General features: G+C 42.7%; 1 protein-coding gene and 1 long non-coding RNA gene across 3 annotated transcripts in view; one reads left to right on the top strand and one right to left on the bottom strand.

Annotated features, from left to right (window-relative positions):
* The window catches only part of LOC113254988 (uncharacterized), a 32,072-nt gene extending 9,584 nt beyond the window's left edge, over positions 1–22,488 (bottom strand). The window contains exons 1-3 of the long non-coding RNA XR_003316028.4: positions 20,987–22,488; positions 15,771–15,942; positions 6,254–6,313 (exon numbers count right to left, since the gene is read on the bottom strand). This is a non-coding gene — a long non-coding RNA (uncharacterized LOC113254988). The remainder of the gene's footprint in view (positions 1–6,253; positions 6,314–15,770; positions 15,943–20,986) is intronic.
* Positions 22,489–22,606: 118 nt separating this feature from the next.
* The window catches only part of REEP5 (receptor accessory protein 5), a 36,500-nt gene continuing 35,719 nt past the window's right edge, over positions 22,607–23,387 (top strand). The window contains exon 1 of one of the 2 annotated variants that reach the window (XM_026498450.4): positions 22,607–22,801. In XM_026498450.4, the coding sequence (XP_026354235.1) occupies positions 22,684–22,801 (118 nt within the window). In that variant the 5' untranslated portion in view covers positions 22,607–22,683. The remainder of the gene's footprint in view (positions 22,802–23,387) is intronic. The other variant, XM_057307353.1, reaches the window with a different exon arrangement.

The raw sequence follows: 23,387 nt of genomic DNA, 5'->3' as shown, positions 1-23,387 counted from the left end.
TGTGCCCTCGCACACCTTCTACCCACTGCTTTAATTAGACAAACTCACATACGTGGGGATTTCCTCCTCACTGTTTTACAAAATAAAGGGAGGGTTATAAAATTCTTTGCATTTCCTTTCTTAGTAAAAATACATAGTGGAAATCTCTCCCAGTCAATTGACAGAGAGCTCACTCACCCTCTCAGCTGGGGAACAGTCTGCGTTGCTCAATCTTCTATGATGTGAATATTCCACCACTTAGTCAATTATTTCCTTAGTGATGGTCATACACTTTGTTTCCAATTTTTTGTCCCTAAAAAAAGTGCTGCAGTAAAATAATACATGTTCTCACGTATTAGTGCCTTTATTTGCAAGGACCAGGAGGAGAAAGATGTTTTATTATTCCTTCTCTCTTATATATATAATTTTTTTCTGTATATATAGTCTCTTTCTCTCTCATACACACACATATATATCACATGCACACTTTTTTTCAGAACAGTTTTAGACTGGATTGCAAATATGATGCCTACTTACACCAGTGTGTGTTTCCTGAAAATAAGATCATTTTCCTTTATAAACACGGTATAATTATAAAAATCAAGAAAGTAACATCAATTGGATATTATCTAATCTATAGACCTTATTCAAATTTTACTAATTATTCTACTAATGTCTTTTATAGCAGAAGAAAAAGAATTTTTTCTGTTCCAGGATCCAACCCAAGATGACCCATTGCATTTAGATATGACGCCTCTTTACTCTCCTTTAGATTGGAAGAGTTCCTCAGTCTTTGTTTTTCTATAGGTGACATTTTTATAAAATCACAAATAGAATAATTCTATTTACATTTATATCCCTTGTCTTTTTCCCTGACTAATCTAATTTTCCATTTCGGTACCTATGTATTCTCTCATTCATTTCATTGACTACACAGTATACTGTATTAGCCAGGATGATCTGGTTTCTGTCATGAAAACAAATAACACCAGAATCTCAGTGGCTCAATGCTGCAAACATTTATTTCTTGTGCATGTGACATCTGTTGTCCTCCCTGTGACGGCTCAGTGCTCTGGCTGCTTCTGTCTCATGACTCTTCCTCCCAGTGTGTGTTTCTACAATTGCTGTACCAGGAGAACATGGAGAACCTCACATGGACTCTTAAAATCCTTTTAAAATTCCAGAGGACAAAGCAAATCACATCAGCATGCTCACCCTCAAAAGGGCAGAAATGTATTCCTACCCAGAAGGAGAAGGAACCAAGAAATACTGGTAACGACTGGTAATACCCACCACATGTATCATTTTATAATGATACTAGGGTTATAAACAGGCAAACCATAACCTATTTAAGTAGTCCCTTATTTATGGACATTAAGCTTGCTTCTGTTTTTTTTTTTTCAAAAACCTTTATAGACTTATTTTTGCACACTCGTGTGTCTACAGTATACGTTCCAAGAAATGGGACTGCAAAAGCAAAGGGAATGTGCATCTCAAGTTTAGGCTGCCATTTTAAGCTTCGCGCAAGATGGGTGAACAGAGGGAGCCGGACAACCGAGACAGAGACAGAAAAGCAGAAGAAAGAGATGGGAGAGACAGAGAAAGTAGATTTCAAGACTTTCCAACTTACAAGCCCTTTGAATCTTGACTGTTTATGTCTATTAAACCGCAGTGTGTGTTCAATAAGCTCTTGTTTTTACTTTCACATGTTTGAGTGCGTTTCTGCTACTTGTCGTAAGTTGCACCACAGTTGGAGAGGACAGAAAGAGGGATGGCATGATCGTTCCTGTCATTTCAGTTTTCAACCCAGTAAAGAGTTGGGACATGGAGAGAGCTGAGCGCTCAGTTACCACACCCAATTTTCCCCACTGGACCAGTGTTCATAAGCTGAGCGGCTTTTACACCCAGTGCCCCTGGTTGATAAAAGGGAAGCTGACCTAGATCTGGAATAAGAGCACTGCCCAAGGAAAGTCTTGATTTTAAATTTCATCTCAGGAGAAGTTCTTCTCATTTTTGAAACCCAGCTCAGATTCCATTTCATGAAGGGTTGCCAGTTGCTACCAGAGCTCGTCCTGAGCTCCAGTTTTTCTTTTTTTCTTTTCTTTTTACCAGTGGGAGCTCCAATTTTTCTAAATCCTTACAACACAAGACATACAAGCAGCCCACATTTGGTTTTATACTGTTTTCTGTTTGTCTTATTGCTAGAATGAGTTCTTACATTCTTTGAGTGTAGAGAAAATATTTTATATCTATTTTGAATTTCCTAAGAACCCTGTGGATAAAACACCTAATACATGTGCAACTATTGAGTGATTTCTTCTACCTAAATTACATAAACCTGACTGAAGTTGAGTGTATTTATAAACCATAAATAAAACGAAGGACAGCTCAGCTAAAACCAACACGTGGTTCTCATCTGCCACATTTCCCAAGGAATACAGATTATTGTCTTGGTGAAATAACTGCAGCAATTCTGAAAATGGACAGCCGACACCTGTGAGTATCGTTCTAGTGACTGCAGACCTTTTTCTCAGACTTGTATCAACTTAGTAAGCCTACCCACATTCTATATGCATATATGGAGACTATGATACACACCGTCCTAATCACTCTGTAGGGTTATTTATTTTAAAGTATTGGAAGCCTCTTTCCCCCTTTCTTGGACGATCATTCTATAAATGCATTTTTTTCATATTTTTACCACACTACTATGTATCCGTAAATAGTACATACCATTGTTCGGGGTGCCTGGCGGGTTCAGTTGGTAGAGCATGTTTCTTTTGATCTTGGGGTCATGGGTTCAAGCCCCACATTGGGCAAAGGGCTTACTTAAAAACAAAAAAGGAATATATATATACCATTGTTGCACACGCGTGCTTTAAGTCGTAAATGTTGTCATACCCTTATTGTTCTGCAATCTCCCTTTTTCCTCTTCATAACATACACTTGTAATGTATCTCATGTTAATATGGTAACTCTAGATCACCTAACTATCTAGAATTTCATTTTCACAAACCCATTTTCCTGTTGATGCCCATTTAAAGTTACTTCAAGTTTTCCCAGTTTCAAAAAACTGCGGCAAGGAAATGTCCGTATCTACTTATGCACACACCCAAGACTTTGTCCATGGTATGTAACTGACAAGTGGAGTTGCTGTATATGCGTATCAATTTTGATAATGCCTCCATTTGATAAATAGCCCTCCAAGATGGTTGTAGCACTTTGACTCCCACTAGCAATACCTGAAAATGCCATTTCCCCCACATCCTCCCTTGCTTTGTGCTAATTTGGTCTGCCACAATGAACAGACTTGAATCGGCCAAGAGCTGCCCTGACCACTGTATGGCTTTTGGGGATCCATATCTTGTGATCTACCAGGTGGGAGGCCCTCACCCTTTGTTATATATCCATTCAATCAAGCTTGTTGATTGTACCTCTCCGGGCCAGCTTGATCTATTAGGTAAGGGGTGCTAAGAGCCTCCTCGATGATGACTTCGTTGAACACCCTCCTATGGTTCTTGATTGCTCTAGATGCTGGCAAATTATTCTTTTTTATCAAAGAGTTTTACTTGTCACCCCAAATGATGCTTTTTACCTTAAATTCCATTTGTTTGCTATTCATTCCATTAAATACCATTATTCTTCCACACGTTTTTCTTTTTCATTTGTATTTGATTGTTACATTTTTCCTTTCTTTTATTTTCAAATTTCTGGATGGTTTTCAATGTGTTTCTTTTTCATTTTTTAAGATTTTATTTATTTATTTGACAGAGAGAGAGGCAGCGAGAGAGGGAACACAAGCAGAGGGAGTGGGAGAGGGAGAAGCAGGCTTCCCGCCGAGCAGTGAGCCCGACGCGGGGCTCGATCCCAGAACGCTGGGATCATGACCTGAGCCGAAGGCAGACTCTTAACAACTGAGCCACCCAGGCGCCCCATAATCTTATGTATGTATGTATTTAGCAATCTCCACGCCCAACGTGGGGCTCAAACTCACAACCCTGAGATCAAGAGCTGCATGTCACATGCTCTACTGACTGAGCCAGCCAGGCACCCCTTAACTGTGTTTCTTGAACTAGATATAGTTTTGTTTATTTGTTTGTTTGTTTATTAACCGAATGGGATGCTCTTTTGGTAAACGAGTTCTATCCAATGAACTCAAACAGTGATCCTGGTGTTTTTGGATTTATTCTACCATCTAATTTGGGTCTTCTCTTTACTATCCTTTTCCTTTTTTTTCTTCTTATTCCTTTTCTCTCTTCTTTGGGACTGACAAAGTGTTTTTCCTCCTTTGTTAATTTCAAAGTTATGCATTGTATTTCTATTTTTTAACGTACATATTAGCTCTATACTTTTCCTACAAAGACTTAAGTTAGTCAATGTTTTTTTCTTTCTCCTAAACAAGACACAAAGTTAAGCATGTTTTAACTACCTGTTAAGCACTCCCATATTGTTTTTTAAACCTCAAATTATTTTTTATAATAGCTAATTATATTTACCCACTTAAATTTTCATTTTTTTAAGATTTATTTATTTACTTGAGAGAAAGAGACAGAGAGAGAGAAAGATAGCATGAACGGGAGAGGCAGGGGGAGAGAATCTCAAGCAGACTCCGTGTTGAGTGCAGAGCCCGACTTGGGGCTCGATCCCAGGACTCTGAGATCACAACCTGAGCCGAAACCAAGAGTCATTCACTTAACCAACTGAGTCACCCAGGTGCCCCTGCTTAAATTACCGTTGTCTGTGATCACTATGTTTTCTTTCATCTAATCTCTCCCCCTAGGTTAGCTATTCTTCTGATTGCAGTATACCTTTTAACAGGGCTATGGTTAGTAAGTCTTCTTATTTTTGTATATTTCTTTTGTATATTTTGTCTTTCTAAATATGTATTTTCATCAAGCACTTATGCTACTTTTCCCATACAATGTAAGCTAATAAGTCGAGGAGAAGTTTTCCATTTTGGAACTATTTTGCCAGCCAAATAAAGAAGTAAAAATTAAATTTGAATATCCCCATTTTGAACTTCATAATGGATTAATGGTTGCCTGCATCATACAGAAAGATAATCAGCTATTACATGTCTCCTACATGCCACCTACAAAGAAGCTGGACCCGAAATTATACCTGAATCTGATCAAGTCCATAATCCCATTACCAGTTAATAGAAAATACAGAAGAACTGGGTAAATTACACGGGAATGCGATTAGCAAAGTCCAGATGTGAGAAACTCTATAAGACAAATCAAACAACCCAGTTTCTTCCAGAGCTAAGTTGTAAAGAGAAGGGGGGGCAAAGGGAGAATGGAGGGGTGCTTGGGGGATTGGGAGAAACTTAAAAGATGTATACTCTTTGTGAAGCAAGTTGAATTATAGGGTATATGCATGTCTTGGGTGACAGACTAGAAAGAAAACAAGAAAACGATGACCATAAAAGGGAAGATGTGGTTACTCTGAGGTGAAAGGGAAAGCATCGGGACTGCGACAGGATACATGGAGGACGTCTGGGGCACCTGCGGAGTGGACCCACTTGGCATATGGCAGAGAACAAGACCGAGTCCCCAGCCCTCAGGGAGTCTGCATCGTATTGGAAGACATAAACCATGACAATCAGTGATATTAGTGATAAATGCACAAAAAAATATAAAGTATGATTGATCCCAAACCTCTAAATAAGTGACAACTGAATTTCACTCCTAACATGAAATATATGGAAAATGTAATTATTTGATGAAGCCAAGAAGTAACAATTTTTTTCTAATAGATGGCCAATTGAGAGAAAAAAATAAAGAGAAAAGGAAGGAAATGAGAGAAAAAGAAATAGAATCACCAAACACAAGGCCAGAGATGATACACGGGGAGAGAGACACCCACAAAGGCATAAAGGAACATCCACAGCCCAGGGCCAGAATTTTATGGAGTAAAACGCTTTGCTACTGCCACAAATTCATGGCTCTGCAGAGACGGGGCATGTTCTCTCGGACCTTCCCTTCCAGAGGACAATCAGTCAAGGTCTGGAGACCCTAGATCGGCCCTAAAGTTTGGTCCCTATTTGGATCCAAACACCCCGGGCTGAAGTGATACCTTATGACCACATTTCTGAAAACAGATTTTGTAAGGAAAATAAGGTGAAAGAGGGGTATCTGCCACAGGGGTGCCTGAGCAAACCCCCCAGTTTAGCCAGGACCGACAGTCCATGCCCCGTAGTCCCCTTTCCTTGCAGCCCGGCAGGGTCACAAAATGGGTGCAGAGAACGCAGAATGTGTCTCCCCCTGCTCACCTTGGAAGGTTCATTCATAGCTCATTTCTCCGGATGCAGGAAGGAAGTCAATCCCACCACCTACAACATTAACAAAAATGGCAACAAAATGACTGTGGTTTTTAATTTCTTCCCCTTGCAGCAGCTTCAGTTTGTCCTGTTATTACTGGATTTATTAGAAATAACTATCCAAGTCAATAAAACCACAAAGTTATAAGCCCCATCTCACCTAGAAAGAAGGATCCTAAATGCAGTCCTCAGTCACTTTAAATACACACAGTTTCTGTATATTACATTATATGCATACTTATATATTACATAATAATTATATAATAATATCATAGCTATATTTTGACTTACAAAGATAGGGAATATTAACATTAATTGACAGACTGAAAGGTCGGAAGGTCATCAGAGCAATAATCCACCATTCAGCAGTATGACCTTAGCCAAATGCTGTCTCATAAGTTTTCCAGTAATACCGATTTTTTTCTTTGTCACAGAAACAGATATTATCTTGGTTATAAAATAATATAAAAAAGTCACGCATTAAAGTAATGGACCAATAAGCATATAAAAAATGCTTCAGAGGGGCGCCTGGCTGGCTCAGTCAGCGGAGTGTGCAACCCTTGATCTCTGGGTTGTGAGTTGAGCCCACGTTGGATGTAGAGATTACTTAAAAATAAAATCTTTCAGGAAAAAAAAAGATGCTTCAGAAAAAAGTAATACAAACTCCTTTTTTAAAAACTAAACACTAGAGGGGTGCCTGGGTGGCGCACTGGGTTAGCGTCTGACTCTTGGTTTCAGCCTAGGTCGTGATCTCACAGTTGTGAGACTGAGCCTCCCAACGGGCTCCGTGCTCAGCCTGGAGTCTGCGTGAGATTCTCTCTCTCTCTGAAGTAAATGAATAAATCTTTTAAAACTTGAACAGTAGAAAAAGTAGCAAAAAACTAAAAGTCACTGGTACTCTCTCAACCAAGAAATCTACATACCCAGACTTTTCTCTTTGCCTGTAAATATGTGCTTGCATGTGCACACACACACACACACACACACAGTTGACAAACGCAGGGTCACTCTAAACATGTTGTTTTAGAATCTTATTTTCTTACTTAATGTATCATAGATATTCCTGATATGTTGTAGAATGAAAAAGGAAGTTACTCAATAATATATATGTTCAAGAATGACTCGTATTTTAGGAATTCTGTATGTTTAGGGATGCCTGGCTGGCTCAGTCACAAAGGCATGTGAGTCTTGATCTCAGGGTTGTGAGTTTGAGCCTCATGTTGGGTGTAGAGGTTACTTAAAAATAAAATCTTAAAAAAAAAGAAAAAGACTTCTGTAAATTTATATCTAGATATAAAATAAATCTAGACACACTAATACATGATTTTATTTGCACAGGAAGTTATCTGGCAGGGTACAAACTGAATTTTCAACATCAGGAAATGGGATGAAAGGGTAAATAGAAGGAACATTACATTTTTACTTTATTTTTATTTTTAAGAATTTATTTTTTTATTTGAGAGAGAGAGCACAAGCAGGGGGAGAAGCAGGCAGAGGGAGAGGGAGAAGCAGGCTCCCCGCTGAGCAGAGAACCTGACATGGGACTCGATTCCAAGACCCTGGAATCATGACCTGAGCCGAAGACAGACACTTAACAGACTGAGCCACCCAGGTACCCCTACACTTTTATTTTATTTTATTATCTATCCCAAAAATACATGTACTATTTCAGAAATTAATAAAAGTACATATCACAAACAGCTTTTCATATTAATTAAAATTTAAATCACCATTTTTAATTGTTCTATACTATTCTAGTGTATGATAATACTATAAGAAATCCCTCTTTATGAAATTTAGAAACCTTTTGTCAAATCATAAATGTTGGGATTATGTTAAACTTGTGGATACATTTGGGGAGAACGAACTTATTTATAATATTGACTATGTCCCAAATCTTTTATGTTCCTCAGTCAAGTTATATAGTTTCCTTCAAATACGTCCATCACTTACCTTGTCAAAAATTTATGAGTATCTATTTTATGTTGTGTATTATTAATGCCAATAGGAATTTTTATTTTTGTTTATAAGTATCACTGACATTTTATAGGTACTCAACGAGCATTTGTTGACTGAGTAAGTGCAAAAGAGAATAAACTTTAAAAAGCCATGAAAACTTTATAGACTAAGGGAGAAATGTGCCGTAACATCTGAAATAGTTGAGTTTAATTATACTAACACAAAAGAAGTAGTCAACTTGATTTGCTAGGGCTCGTATCTAAAAGTGAACTCAGCATTCAGGCCTCCCTGTCAGGCCTGGCCCTACCCATGCATGGTGGACCTGGGGAACTTACATACACTTGGGGAAGAAAGTCTCAGCTATCACTTCACTATGCCTAGAGTTCTGCCATTAATATCACGGCGTCAGATTAAGGGATTCCTTTCTCTGAAAATGCGAACAACCCTGGGAAAGGTAATAGAACACTATGCACTAAGCCATTATGGTCTTTTATACCTTTTTAGGAATTAACGATCAGTTCCTTCCCAACTTGTAGCTAATTAAGAAGAGTGGGTTTTTTTTAAGATTTTATTTATTTATTTGACAGAGAGAGAGAGAGCGTGCATACACAAGCAGGGGGAGCGGCAGGCAGAGGGAGAGGGAGAAGCAGACTCTCCGCTGAGCAGGGAGCCTGATGCAGGGCTCCATCCCAGGACCCCGGGACCATAACCTGAGCCAAAGGCAGACTCTTAACCGACTGAGTCACCCAGGCGCCCCAAGAAGAGTTTTTGATAAGAGAAGAGAATTAAAAGAGCAAAGGGGGACGCCTGGGTGGCTCAGTCGTTAAGCGTCTGCCTTCGGCTCAGGGCGTGATCCCAGTGTTCTGGGATCGAGCCGCATATCTGGCTCCTCTGCTGGGAGCCTGCTTCTTCCTCTCCCACTCCCCTGCTTGTGTTCCCTCTCTCGCTGGCTGTCTCTATCTCTGTCGAATAAATAAATAAAATCTTTAAAAACAAATATATAAATAAAAAAGCAAAGAACAAGGAGTACTGGGATACTGGACATATGGGATGTGTAGAGGTTAAAAAAAAGAGTCGAGAGAAGGAGCTAAAATTTGCACATTTCTTTGGGCAGGAAGTGCATCTTGCCCATCCTTGAATGTCGCGCTTAGCACAGGACAGCCACTATGTAGATGAGTCGGTGGGTAAGCAGCTCTGCTCACCTCACAGCTTTGCCGATGAGTTGCTCTGCCCAAAGCTGCAGTCTCAGGGCTATTTTGGGGTGACCACTGCTCTGCTATTCTGACTTCCTTTCCTCAGAATTACTCATATAGGATGGGATGCCAGAACCTCATTGCTAACAGATGTTAGTTCCCTGCTGTAACAAACACTGCTAACTGCTAACACTTTTTGCATTGAGGTAAAACAGTAAGATGTGTATTTATGCGGGAAAAATGTCTCCCTATAGAATAAAGAGAGATTATTATCAACAGCTATTTGGTCAGGGCAACAATGAGTTCTCCTTCCCACTCCTCATGGGTCTGATCATTTCAAAACTGACCCCACTGGGGAAGTACGGGGAGACTGGGAGACAAGGGATAAACAATGGATCTTTCCCCACTGTTTAGTTTTTTTCCACTGATGGTGTTTATGAACTTATTATATAATGTAGCAAAATGATGACTCAGCACAGAGTCACCACTTCTCCAACTCCTATTGGATCTGAAGAAAAGGGAGGAAAACTGATGGAGCAGGAGAGCGTTTGCTGCGGGCAGAGGAGAGGGTGCCAGGTAGAAAGAGAACAAATGGTATCATGTGAGAGCCAAATTGAGACTTTTTTATTGATAACAATTTTCTCTTTGGTGATGACAAAAATATATTGTGTTAAGATCCTAAAGTTTATTTCAGATCCTCAATGATGGACAACAAATGTTGCTATGGCAATTATCTCCTATGAGATTCATAAAGCCTGGACGTTCTCTATCTTGGTTTCCAGGGAGCCTTCAGTGGCCACCAGACAGTGGGTACTCCATAAATAACTGTTGGATGGATGAGTGAATATTTAATACTGCGGATTCATTATCCTTCCGAGAATGAGTAGAAAACCTTTAATAAATTAAATCTAAATAATTGGGAAGGGATGTCAAGGGTAGAGGAGATCTGTGATCTGTTTTATACCTGACAAAAACAGCACTGACCATTCCTTGGTCTCAAACCAAGTTACCCTGAAAAATCTACCCATGTCCAATTCTTCTCTACTGCAAGGTCTAAACCTGGGGCTGTCTACTCCAAGTAGTTATTCATATAATTATTACTGGCAAAATCCTAAGATAGGTGCTTCACTCTCCACTTTGTTCAGTCAGTGTAGATGCGATCTAAGGCAAGTGAAAAGAAGCCATGTTATCTAAACTGATGCAGGTTCTCAGTCTAAGCTGATTTTTTTCCCTTTATTCTCCTGTGAATTAATATGAATTAGAGAAAATGATTTGAGGTAACTCTACAAAATAATTTGTTTTTAAAAGATTACTCTGAAATTGAGCCAATGTTGTTTTTCTGTCAATTAAGATAATTGCTTATCCTCCACTGAATTTTGCACTCAAGTCTTTTGTGGTTTAAGACATTTGCATCTAGTCCAAATCATGGCATTGTTTCACATTAAATAGAAGTTGTAAACCTAATACCAAGCAATCTAAGTATAAAGGTCTTCCTGCACGATAAAGACACAAGTTGTAAGTAATCACGTCCCCAGAGAATCCCGAAATAGAAGTGCCTCCTGTGACCCATCTCACATGCCGTCGCGTGGAGCTATAAACGTACCAAATACACTCGATACAGATTTTGGATCGTGTTCAACATAAGCTCAGTTACTACTGACAAAATCGGAAGTTATAGTTCTAACGATTGATGTTTCCAAGTTCAAACTGTTTGCATAAGAATGATCATTAAAAGTATCAACACTTTGAGGTGCCTGGGTGGCTCAGTCGGTGAAGCCTCTGCCTTCAGCTCAGGTCATGGTCTCAGGGTCCTGGGATCGAGTCCTGCATCGGGCTCCCTGCTCAGCGGGGGTCTGCTTCTCCCTCTCCCCCACTCTGTGTGCTCTCTCTCTCAAATAAATAAATAAAATCTTTAAAATAAAATTAGATAAATAAAAGTATCAACATTTTCAGTAAATTTGATAGAGCTGGTTATGATTACACACACAACAGTTGGTGCTGTTTGGAGACAGCATACATCGTGACTTCTTAAACTAATAAATCCTCACTTTCAGCAGGTTTTGTTACGGCGGCCAATCGATAGAGTTGTTACAAACGAAGGTGTGAGAAAAGAATCAAGCCTGCCCCCCCCAAACTGTAGTGCAAATCCCCCAATAGTACCTTGTGATTAATCTACACCGGCATTGTTTTAGACACAACGTCTGGATAATAAGCAAAAGGCCACGTGGTCAAGTCATTCTCACCCAACTGCACTGCCCTGCTCATAATAAAGCAAAAGTTATTTATGTTTTCAAAGGAAGAGGCACGACCTTTAGTCAGCCAGTGGGTCATAGCATGACCGATGTCCATGAGTCGGAGGGTGTTGAGCCAAAACGCATCCAGAAAGGCTGAAAGACAGACACCAAGGAGAGGGAGGAAGCATTTGGAGACTACCAAGCGATAAAGGGCTGCATAATCAGCTTGCAGCCCGTCAGAGAACAGCTGCACTTGACCTGACACGCGTTGTTAGGTCAGTTCCTTGCTCCCATCTGTGCGGGCCTGGAGAGTCCATTTCCCTTGGCCACCGATTAGTCAAGGGGTCCTAGACAAGACTCGGAAACCAGCACTTTTGTTTTACTACTTTGTGCCTTGGGAAAGCCTAGGTGCCTTTCCTTCTCAAGCACCTGGTGCCTCCACCTCGTTAAAATATGGTCTCAGATCCTTCAGGCACACACATTGCTTCATACAAAATAGACGCTCAGTATACATTTTCATTTTCCTCCTCCTTTGCCATCGTCAAATTGCTGATGAAAATGTGCTTTTATTTCTTCTAGGCTATTTTTATTTTCAGATACCAAATCCGGGAATCAACGGAATGAGACAAGAGGGAGGAATTTTAAGCAGCGACTCTTGCGACTGTCTGCTTCATTTGTACATGAGCCTTTTTGATTAGCTAAAACCCCAGCACAGGCCATGAGGGAGGCAATCCTCAGAGTGCTTTGCACGGAATATGTCATTTCCTCCAACAGCCCTATGAGGTAATACATTAGCCCACTTGGGCTGCTATGACAAAAATAGACTGGGTGACTTCAACAACATTTATTTCTCCCGGTTCTGGAGGCCGGGATACCCAGGCTCAAGGTACCAGCAGATTCTGTGTCTGCTGAGAGCTCACATCCTGGTTTATAGACATCCATCTTCTCTCTGTGTCCTGACAGGGTGGGAGGGGTGAGGGAGCTCTCGGGGGTCTCTTTATAAGGGCACTCATCTCACCATGAGGGCTCCACCCCATGACCTAGTCACCCCCTAAATGCTCCACCTCCAATTATCATCAAATTTGGGGTTAGGTTCAACATATGAATTCTGGGAGGACACAGACATTCAGCCTAGAGCGGGTAGATACTGATGTCAGCTTCATGTTATGGGCTGAAGAAAGTGGGCATTTGTAGGGTGAGAACTTTCCTAAAATCACACTGCGAGAAAGAAATGCAGCCAGGGCATCTGCTGTGGGGCCCGTGCCTTAAGCCTGCGCCATGTCCTGGGTGGGCTCTCAATGCGAGGCAAAGACCACACCAGTTCATTAATCTCAACATGTTCATTCTTTTCAGGGACCTTGAGGCTGGTCACGGATCCCCCATCTAAGGCTGGTGTAGTAGGCAAAATAATGACCTCCCAGAGATGTCCATACTCTAGTGTCCAGAACTTTTAAGTTTGTCCCCTTACACGGCAAAAGGAAATTTGCAGATGTGATTAACGTTATGGACCTTAAAATTGGGAGATTATTCTGGATTATCTGGGTGGGCTCAATTTAATCACATGAGACCTTAAAAATGGAAGTGGAAAACAGATGGATCAGAGAGATGAGACCAAAGAAAAAGGAAGAGAAATTTCAAGTATGAGAGGGATTCAGCCCACTGCTGCTGGCTTTGAAAATGAGGAAGGAAATGGGGAGCTCAGTCCTAGAACCACAGGGTTCTGAATTCTGCCAACAACCCCAAATGAACAAAAATACCGATCTTCCCCGGATCCTCTAAAAAGGAACGCAAACCTGCTGATGATAACTTGATTTAGTCCAGTTAGACTGGGGTCGGATGTCTGATGCAGAGAACTGAAGGTAATAAATTCTTGCTGTTTTCAGCCCCAAGTTCGTGGTGACTTGTTGCAGCAGCAATAGGAGACTTCCGATTGGTTAGTTCCTTTATTCAAGTTAACGACATTCCCCTAATGCCTAGTCAGGAAGGGAAATGCACACAATTTTCTGACTCTGGTCCTTCTCTTACATGGAAAGAAACGCAAAAATGCATGAGGCAAATCTGGATTGTTCTGTGTGGTTTGAACCATATCCCAGGGTCAGTGGACACAGTACCATTCCAGTATGGGTCTAAATGCCATGGTTTGTCCAGAACTGGGTTAATTGGTCTTGAACCCAGAGAAACAATCTCTCAGTGACTTCTTTTCTAACTGACTCCAGTGCAGGTGTCATTAGAGACATGAAAGGGTGAATTAGAGCGCACTTTTATATCTGGTGAAAATTTCTAGATTTCTGTGCAATAGCAATGACTTCCGGCATTTGATTTCAGAATAAAAATACTTTGCTAAAGAAAAGGATATTCCCAAGTTGATTTACTCTCCATTGTGAGCAGTAATTTTCTAAAATGCAACCTCCTGTTTGATCAATGGAGACCTATAATAAAATGCATTGTTTGTACTTTTAGTAGAAAAGGTTTAAGAATAAGACAAAGGAAAAATCAAAACGTAACTCAAACGTATTCAATGAAGCCCTTGTAACGTTGATGCTTTACTTCTTTGACTACTCTTTCTTAAGTTACACCCAGCCTCTGCATTTTCCTCTTGTTGCCTGGCAAATCTGTGTCTCAGGTTTTGTTTACTTTGTCTTTCCCCTTCTTCTTTCCATCACATCGCCCGCCATCAGCCTCCCCCGGCAGCAGGAGCGGGATGTGCCAACAGGGCTGTGTCTGCAGGGGCTGAGGGTCTCCTGACTGGGCAGCTGGCTGCCTCATTGGTGCCGGGCTCCAGCAAAAGCCAGGGTCCCCTCCAAATGTGTGTGGGGGGGGGGGCGGATAAAGAGACTGCCTGGGAGATTATGCACATCTTCTTCCTAACATATGTAACAGAACAAAAGTGTGTTCATGACTTTGGATACTTAGGAAATTTTCTCAACTTGAAGAGACAGCTGATGGAGAAAACAAAAGTGACCTGATCTCAGATCTGTGGCAGAGTTTTCTTCTATAGCCCATGAAAGATACAGTAATAGCGTTTGCATAATCCCAGGTTGGTTTGACTTTCTTCTTGGGAATTGCCGAAGTCAACCTGCTTCAGGCCAGCCTTCTCCTGGCCTTCCAGACAGAGACCTGGCCTGTCTGGTTCCCAGGTCTGGCAATGTCTGGCACATAGGCTATGCCTATAGACATGAGAGAGTGACTAGCGGCCAAGTTCTCATCTTCTGCTTCTTTCTCATCTATGAAAGGGTTGAAAGGGCCTAAGCTTTGTAGAGATGACTGGATGACCTAAGGGCTTCACACTCCCCAGACTGACTGTAATTTCTTAAAGGTAAAGATTACATAATGTTCCTCTATCTCAGTTTTAATATCTAGCTGTTCTTTTTTTCCCCTTAAATTATTTGACACTTATTTTGCATTAGGCATTCTTCCGAAAACTTGGCAAATTACAATTTATTTAATCATCATGACAACCCTGTGAAGTGGGACTACTGTTGTCCCTATTTTATGGCTGAGGCAACAGAAGCACAGAGAGCTTACGTAACTTGCCCAAAGTCTAAATGGTGGAGCTGGGATATCACCCGTCCAAGCTGGATCCAGAGACAGGGCTGCACACCCGACGCCTAACTGGGCTGCTTTGTCTTACTAGCAGTAGGGAGAATGGTGAAGGAAGGAAAAGGTTTGGAATCTGAGTCAGGAGAAGATTGAGAAAGGAGAGTATTTATACAAAAGAAATTCAAATGAATAGTATGCTTCCAGATACTTCATGCGTAGTTGACATAATACAAATGTTAACACTGTATGAAACATAGTGATAAAAATGTAGGTTGATTTGAATACATAACTTAAAAGAATTTTGCTCCTCGGCTAAAAAACCTTAAAAATATCAAACTTTGAATCATTTGAAGTACTCAAAAACATGACCCCCAACTTCCAGTCACGTAATAATTACTGTATTCATTTAGTAGGTAATTATACAAACTCATAATCAGATAAGAAGTTCCACATTCATCTCTCCTTGCAAGCAGTTACAATAGTCTGCTAGGGCTGCCATAACAACGTACCACAAAATAATTGGCTTAAGTGACGGAAACTTACTGTCTCACAGTTCCGGATGTCAGAAGTGCAAGATCAAGCTGTCCACAGGGTTGCTTTCTTCTGAGAGCTGTGAGGGAAAGATCTGCTCCAGCCCTCTCTCCTTGGCATGGAGACAACAGACTTCTCTCTACATGTCTCACATCTCTTCCTCTGTGTGTCTGTGTCCAAATTCCTTTTTTTTTTTTTTTTTTTGAGAGAGAGAGAGAGAACATGTGAGCAAGGGGGGATGGGGTGGGGGGAATTTAAAAAAAAATTATTGGAGGTGGGGGGGCAAAGGGTGAGGGCAAGAGAGACTCAAACAGACTCTGCACTGAGCATGGAGCCCAATGCAGGGCTCGATCCCACGACCCTGAGATCATGACCTGAGCCAAAACCAAGAGTCAGACTAGCCAACTGTGCCACCCAGGTGCCCTTAAGGAGAGAGAATCTTAAGCAGCCTCCAAACCCAGCCTGATGCAGGGCTCAATCTCACAATCCTGAGGTCATGACGTGAGCCAAAATCAAGAGTCAGATGCTTAACTAACTGAGCCACCAAGAAGCCTCCTTTGTATAAGGACACCAGTCATATTGGATTAGAACCCATCATAATCACCTCATTTTAACTTGATTATCTTTGTAAACACCCTTCCTCCAAAAATGTCACATTCTGAGGTATGGAGGGTTAGGATTCCAACCTATCTTTTTTGGGGAAGACACAATTCAACCCATATTGGCAGTAATAATATAGGGGTAAGAGTAGGGGTCTGAATTCTAGCTCTGACATTTATTAATTATCAAATTTTGCTATACCTGATTTTCTTCCCTTAAATGGGGATAAACTGGATAGTAACTGCTTCATGCCGTCATGAAGATTAAATGAATTAGTACATGTAGCACTTAGAGTACTGGGTAGTACAATGCATGTTATATATCCATTCATTCAAAAAATAGTTTCTGAACACCTATTAAGTGCCAGGCACTATTCTAGGTGTTTGAGATACAGAAGTAAACAAAATAGGCAAAAATATTTACGTTGGTGGAGCTCATAATGTAATGGGGAAAGAAAAACAATTTAAAAATCAGAACATACAGAGGACTACAAGCCAATATCTCTGATGCAAAAAAAAAAAAAAAATCCTCAACAAAATATTAGCAAACTGAATACATTAAAAAAATCATTCACCATGATCAAGTGGGATTTATTCCCAGGATGCAAGGATAGTTCAATATTCGCAAAACAACACGGTTCATCATGTTAATGAGAAAAAATAAAAACCGTATGATCCTTGCAATAGATGCAGGAAAAGCATTTGACAAAGTACAACATCGCTCATGATAAAAACTCAACAAAGCAGGTTTAGAGGAAACATACCTCAACATAATAAAGACCATATATGAAAAACCCACAGCAAACATCATCCTCAATGGTGAAAAACTGAGAGCTTTCCCCCTAAGATCAGGAACAAGACAAGGATGTCCACTCTGACCACTTTTATTCAACATAGTACTGGAAGTCCTAGCCACAGCAATCAGACAAGAAAAAGGAATAAAAGGCATCCAGATTAGTAATGAAGAAGTAAAATTTTCACTGTAGATGACGTGACACTATATATAGAAAACCCTAAAGGTGCTACTAAAAAATGACCAGAACCGTTAAATGAATTCAGTAAGGTTGCAGGATACAAAATCAATGTACAGAAGTCTGTTGCACTTCTTTTTTAAAAAATTTAATTAATTAACATATAGTGTATTACTAGTTGCAGAGGTAGAATTAAGTGATTCATTAGTTGCATGTAACACCCAGTGCTGATTACATCAAATGCCCTCCTTATCGCCCATCACCCAATTACTCCTTACCCCCACCCACCTCCCCTCCAGCAACCCTCAGTTTGTTTCGTATAGTTAAGAGTCTCTTATGGTTTGTCTGCCTCTCTGATTTCATCTTATTTTATTTTCCCCTCCCTTCCCCTATGATCCTCTGTTTTGTTTCTGAAATTCCACATATGAGTGAAATCATAATAACTGTCTTCTCTGATTGACTTATTTCCCTTAGCATAATACACTCTAGCTCCATCCACGTCATTGCAAATGGTAAGGTTTCATTTTTTTGATGGCTGAGTAATATTCCAATATATATATATACCACATCTTCTTTATCCATTCATCTGTCAATGGCATCTTGGCTCTTTCCATATCTTGGCTATTATGGACATTACTACTATAAACATTGGGGTGCAGGTACCCTTTTGGATCTCTATGTTTGTGTCCTTCTGGTAAATACCTAGTAGTGCAATTCCTGGGTCATAGGGTAGCTCTATATTTAACTTTTTGAGCAATGTCTATACTGTTTTCTGGAGTAGCTGTACCAATTTGCATTCCCACCAGCAGCATAAGAGGGCTCCCCTTTCTCCACATGCTTGCCAGCACCTGTTGTTTCCTTCAATGTACAGAAATCTGTTGCATTTCTACACACTAACAATGAAGCAGTAGAAAGAGACACCAAGAATACAATCCCATTGCCAACTGCACCAAAAATAATAATATACCTAGGAATAAACCTAACCAAGGAGGTCAAAGACCTGTACTCTGAAAACTATAAAACACTGATGAATGAAATTGAAGATGACACAAAGAAATGGAAAGGCATTCCATGTTCATGGATTGGATGAACAAATATTGTTAAAATGTGTATACTGCCAAAAGCAATCTACACATTTAATGAAATCCCTATCAAAATACCAACTGCATTTTTCACAGAACTGGAACAAATAATTTTAAAATTTGTATGGAACCACAAAAGACCCTTAATAGCCAAAGCAGTCTTAAAAAAGAAAAACAAAGCCAGAGATAACACAATTCCAGATTTTAAGTCATACTACAAAGCTATAGTAATCAAACAGTATGGTACTGGCACAAGAATAGACAGATAGATCAATGGAACAGAATAGGAAGCCCAGAAATAAACCCATACTTATATGGTCAATTAATCTTCAACAAAGGAGGCAAGAATATCCAATTGGAAAAAGACAGTCTCTACAACAAATGATGTTGGGAAAACTGGTCAGCTACATGCAAAAGAATGAAACTGGACCACTTTCTTACACCATACACAAAAATGAATTCAAAATGGATTAAAGACCAAAATGTGAGACCTGAAACCATAAAAATCCTAGAAGAGAGCACAGGCAGTAATTTCTCTGACATTGGCCATAGCAACATTTTTCTATTGTCTCCTGAGGCAAGGGAAACAGAAGGAAGAATAAACTATTAAGACTACATCAAAATAAAAAGCTTCTGCCAGCAAAGTGAACAATCAACAAAACTAAAAGACTGAATGGGAGAAGATATTTGCAAATGACATATCTGATAAAGGGCTAGTATCCAAAATATATAAAGAACTTATATAACCCAACACCAAAAAAACAATTAACCCAATCAAGAAATGGGCAGGAGACATGAACAGACATTTCTCCAAAGAAGACATCCAAATGGCCAACAGACACATGAAAAGATGCTCAACATCACCCATCATCAGGGGAATGCAAATGAAAATGACAATGAGATACCACCTCATACCTGTCAGAGAACGGCTAAAATCAAAACTGCAAGAAACAAGTGTTGGCAAAGATGGGGAAAAAAAGGAACCCTCTTGAACTGTTGGCGGTAATACAAACTGATATAGCCACTGTGGAAATCAGTATGGAAGTTCCTCAAAAAATTAAAAATAGAATTACCATGGAGCACCTGCATGGCTCAGTCGGTTAAGTGGCTGACTCTTGATTTCCTCTCAGATCAAGATCTCAGGGTCCTGGGATCGAGCCCCGTGTCTGGCTCCATGCTCAGCAGGGAGTCTGCTTAAGGATTCACTCTCTCCCTCTTCCTCTGCCCCTACCCTTGCTTGCTCTCTCTCACTCTCTCTCTCAAATAAATAAATAAATACTAAAAAAGAAAAAAAAAAAGAATTACCATATGATCCAGTAATTACATTACTGGGCATTTACCCCAAAAAACACACAAACACTAATTCAACATTAGTTGCAGCATTATTTACAATAATCAAATTACAGAAGCAGCCCAAGTGTCCATTGATAGGTAAATGGATAAATCAGAGGTTTTATACACACACACACACACACACACACACACACACACAATGGAATATTATTCAGCAATAAAAATGAATGAAATCTTGCTGTGGGGCATCTGGCTTGGGTGGAGGCCTGTGGTTCAGGTGGCGAAAGAATTTGCCCAAGGCAGAACAAAGGAGACAGAAGTTTACTGAATACACTGCAAAGGAGCAGTGGGCAAGACAGCAAAGGAGAGACTGTCTGCCATGAGGTGGTGGTGAGGGGCTATAGTTATAGGGCAGAGTAAGGGAGTATGGGAAACTGTGGAGTTTTCCCTTTTTTGGTAATCTTAGGAACAGTGCCTGGTTAGGGCCTATGGCTTAATGAGCTTGTTTGCATCAGCTCAGTGGTCACTGTGGGCCCTTTTGCCTTGCTCAAGTTTCCATTGCTCAAGCCTGTTGCCTAAAAGTGGCGTCCACACTTGTTATTTGCAATAACATGAATGGATCCAGAGAGTATAATGCTAATGCTAAGCGAAGTAAGCCAGTCAGAGAAAAATACCATGTGATTTCCTCATATGTGGAATTTAAGAAACAAAACAAAAGAAAAAAGGAAAAAAGAAGACTCTTAACTACAGAGAACAAACTGATGGTTACCAGAGGGGGGTGGGATGGGGTATAGGCAACGGGGATTAAAGAGTACACTTATCTTTTTTTTTCTTTTTTTCTTTTTTTAAGATTTATTTATTTATTTGGAAGAGTGAGAGAGAGACCAGGTTGATCCCAGGACAGAGATCATGACCTGAGCTGGAGGCAGACACTTAAGTGACTAAGCCACCCAGGTGCCCCAAGAGTGCACTTACCTTGATGAGCCCTGAGTAATGTATAGAACTGTTGAATCACTACATGACATGACTGAGACTAATATATGACACTGTATTTTAACTATACTGGAATTAAAATTAATGAATAAACAACATCACTTTAAAATCTATATTTTTAAAAAAGTAGGACATACAGAATGTCATACATAATGAGTTCTATGGAGAAAAACAAAGCCAGACAGGGGCCAGAGAACATTGGGGGTGACAATTCAGGATCAGAGAAGGCTCCACTGAGGTGCCATTGGAGCAAAGACCTGAAAAGTGAGAGGAGACACTTAAGTAGTTACCTGCAGCTTCTGAGATGTAGGAGGGTTCCCCCATATCAGCCCTATTGACACCGAGGGCTGGATAATCTTGTGGGAGGGCTGTCCTGTGCATTGTAGGATGGTGGCAGCATCCCCAGCCACTATTTGCTAGATGCTGGCAGCATCCACTTCTCCAGTTGTGACCATCTGTTTGACAACCAAAGATGTCTCCAGACATTGCCACATGTCCTGTATGGGGCAAAATCACTCCTAGTTGAGACAGAAGGAGGGTGAAAGGCCAGAGGCAGGAATGCATTCAGCTTGTTTGAGGCACAGCAAGGAGGCAGGCAGTAGATGACATTAGAAGAGGGAGGGATAAACCCCATCACCTATGACAGATGGGAAGCTACTGGACGGTGAAGAGCAAACGGTTCAGAGCAAAAGGGTTTTGCTCTGAACACAATTTGACCCACATTTTAAAAAGATCCAATTGGCTGACACATTGAGAACTGACTGTAGGTGACAAGACAGAAATGGAGAGCTCGGTTGGGAGGCTATCTCAATAATCTCATTAATTTTTTATTTGGTTGAATTTGTTCACTGGTGTGGCTGGATGGTGGTAGGAGTGCTGAGAGAATTGAGCTAAGAATCTCTAGGGAAGAAGAGAGGAAGGAGAATTAGCACGAAAGGGAAAAGCTACTTGTGGGGAAGGTAGGGTTTTTTTGCCAAAGTGGAAGGCAGTGCTGTAGTTAGGGCAATCCGAAAGAGCGGAGGGGTTGTGCGGGACGAAGAGGAAACGCTGGGGGCCAGTTTGGGCGCAGGGCGCGTGAGTGCCACACTGAGGAAGCGAGGAACCGGGAGCTTTGACGCTTCAGCAACGACGAAAACTCTACCCCGCTGCGTAGATCATAGGAGCCACAAAGATAATAGTTTCAGAAGGAGTTTCCGGAAATAATATGGTGAGAGATAAGCAGAGCCAAGGTGGCGGTGGAGAAGAGCCTGAGCTTGACTTTCCGAAGGCTGCAAAGCGACGCCGGCCCGAAGTGCTGGGTTAGCGTCTTCGGGGTAGTTTTGCTCGCAGGCGAGGGCAAACTACCGTCTCCGCCCGGCCAGGGGGTGGGGGTGGGGGTGGGAACGTTTCCAGGGCATCGGATGTCAGTCAAGTCCAAGCCCACCGCAAAACGGTTGAAGTAGGGGCGCGCTTTCTCGGGAAGGGTGTCCCCAGCGGAGGGTCTGTTACGTCCCTTAGGGTCTTTCCAACGAGACCGCTGAGAAACAGCCATGCCGAGTTCCGGCAACGCGGGGAAAAGCAGGCCCCCGACAGAGAGTGGCCCGGTGGCCGAACAAGTCGGTTGTCAGACTGAAACGCCGGGTTAGCGCCCAGCAGGCGCGCGTTCACACCAGCCCCGCGCGGCGGGCGGCAGCAGCAGGGCGCCGCCTCCCCGCTCCCGTCGGTCTTCGCACCACAGGCGCCGTCACTCGTCTTTCCCTTCGGGGGACGAGGCTCCGGACGCGGGCTCCGGTCGCCCCGCCGGCGCCGCCGCAGCTCGGGCCCCGCCCCCCCCCGACGGGCGCAGGTCGCGCGGGGCGGGGCGGGGGGGCCGCGCCGGGGGGGTTGGCCGCGTCACCGAGCGCGGGCCGCCCGCCTCCCGCCCCGCCCCGCCCCGCCCCGCCCCAGTCCCCCAGCTCGGCGGCCGCGGCACTGGGAGCAGCCCGGCGGCGGCGCGGAGGTCCTCGCCATGTCTGCAGCCGCGAGGCAGAGGTTCGACCGGTTCCTGCAGGAGAAGAACTGCATGACCGACCTTCTGGCCAAGCTCGAGGCCAGGACCGGCGTGAACCGGAGATACATCGCGCTCGGTGGGTGCGCGGCCGCCGCCGGGCCCGAGTGCGGGGCAGCCGCTGCACCAGCTGCTGAGCGAGCGAGCGGGAGGGGAGTTCGGAGGGGACGGTGTCGGGGACAGACGGGGCGAGCGGCGTCCCCGGGACCGAGCTGGGCGTCCGGGGACCCGGCCGGGCCGCCTGAGCTGGGCTGGGGGCGCCGGCCGGGGTCCGGGGCGCGGGGAGGCCGGCGCTGACGTGTCTGTCCCGCGGCCGAGCGCCGCGTCCCGGTGGCAGTGCGCTGGCTTGGCGCCGAGTAGCGGGGCGTCCTGCGGGCGGGCGGGCGGGCGCGGTCCTCCGAGACCGCGGGTGAGCTCAGCACGGAGAAGGCTGCCCCCGGCACGGGAGCGGCCTCTCCAGATCCTCCGTGCGGCGCGGTTCCCTAGGCCGGGGGGCTGCGTGGCGGGGACCCTGCAGGAGGGGGCGCGCGAGGAAGGGCGCGGAGGTACCTCCGGGCGTCCCCGGGCCCAGCCCCACGGCGGCTGGTTTTTCTCGTCGCCTGCACTAGGCCAAGCCTTGCGGTGTGGGCGGGGGCTGTCCCGCTTAGCGCCCCTCGTGCCACCGG

Source organism: Ursus arctos, unplaced genomic scaffold (genome assembly GCF_023065955.2).
Source record: "Ursus arctos isolate Adak ecotype North America unplaced genomic scaffold, UrsArc2.0 scaffold_5, whole genome shotgun sequence".
NCBI classification, from domain to species: Eukaryota; Metazoa; Chordata; class Mammalia; order Carnivora; family Ursidae; genus Ursus; species Ursus arctos.
This window is presented reverse-complemented; position numbering and strand designations above follow the sequence as displayed.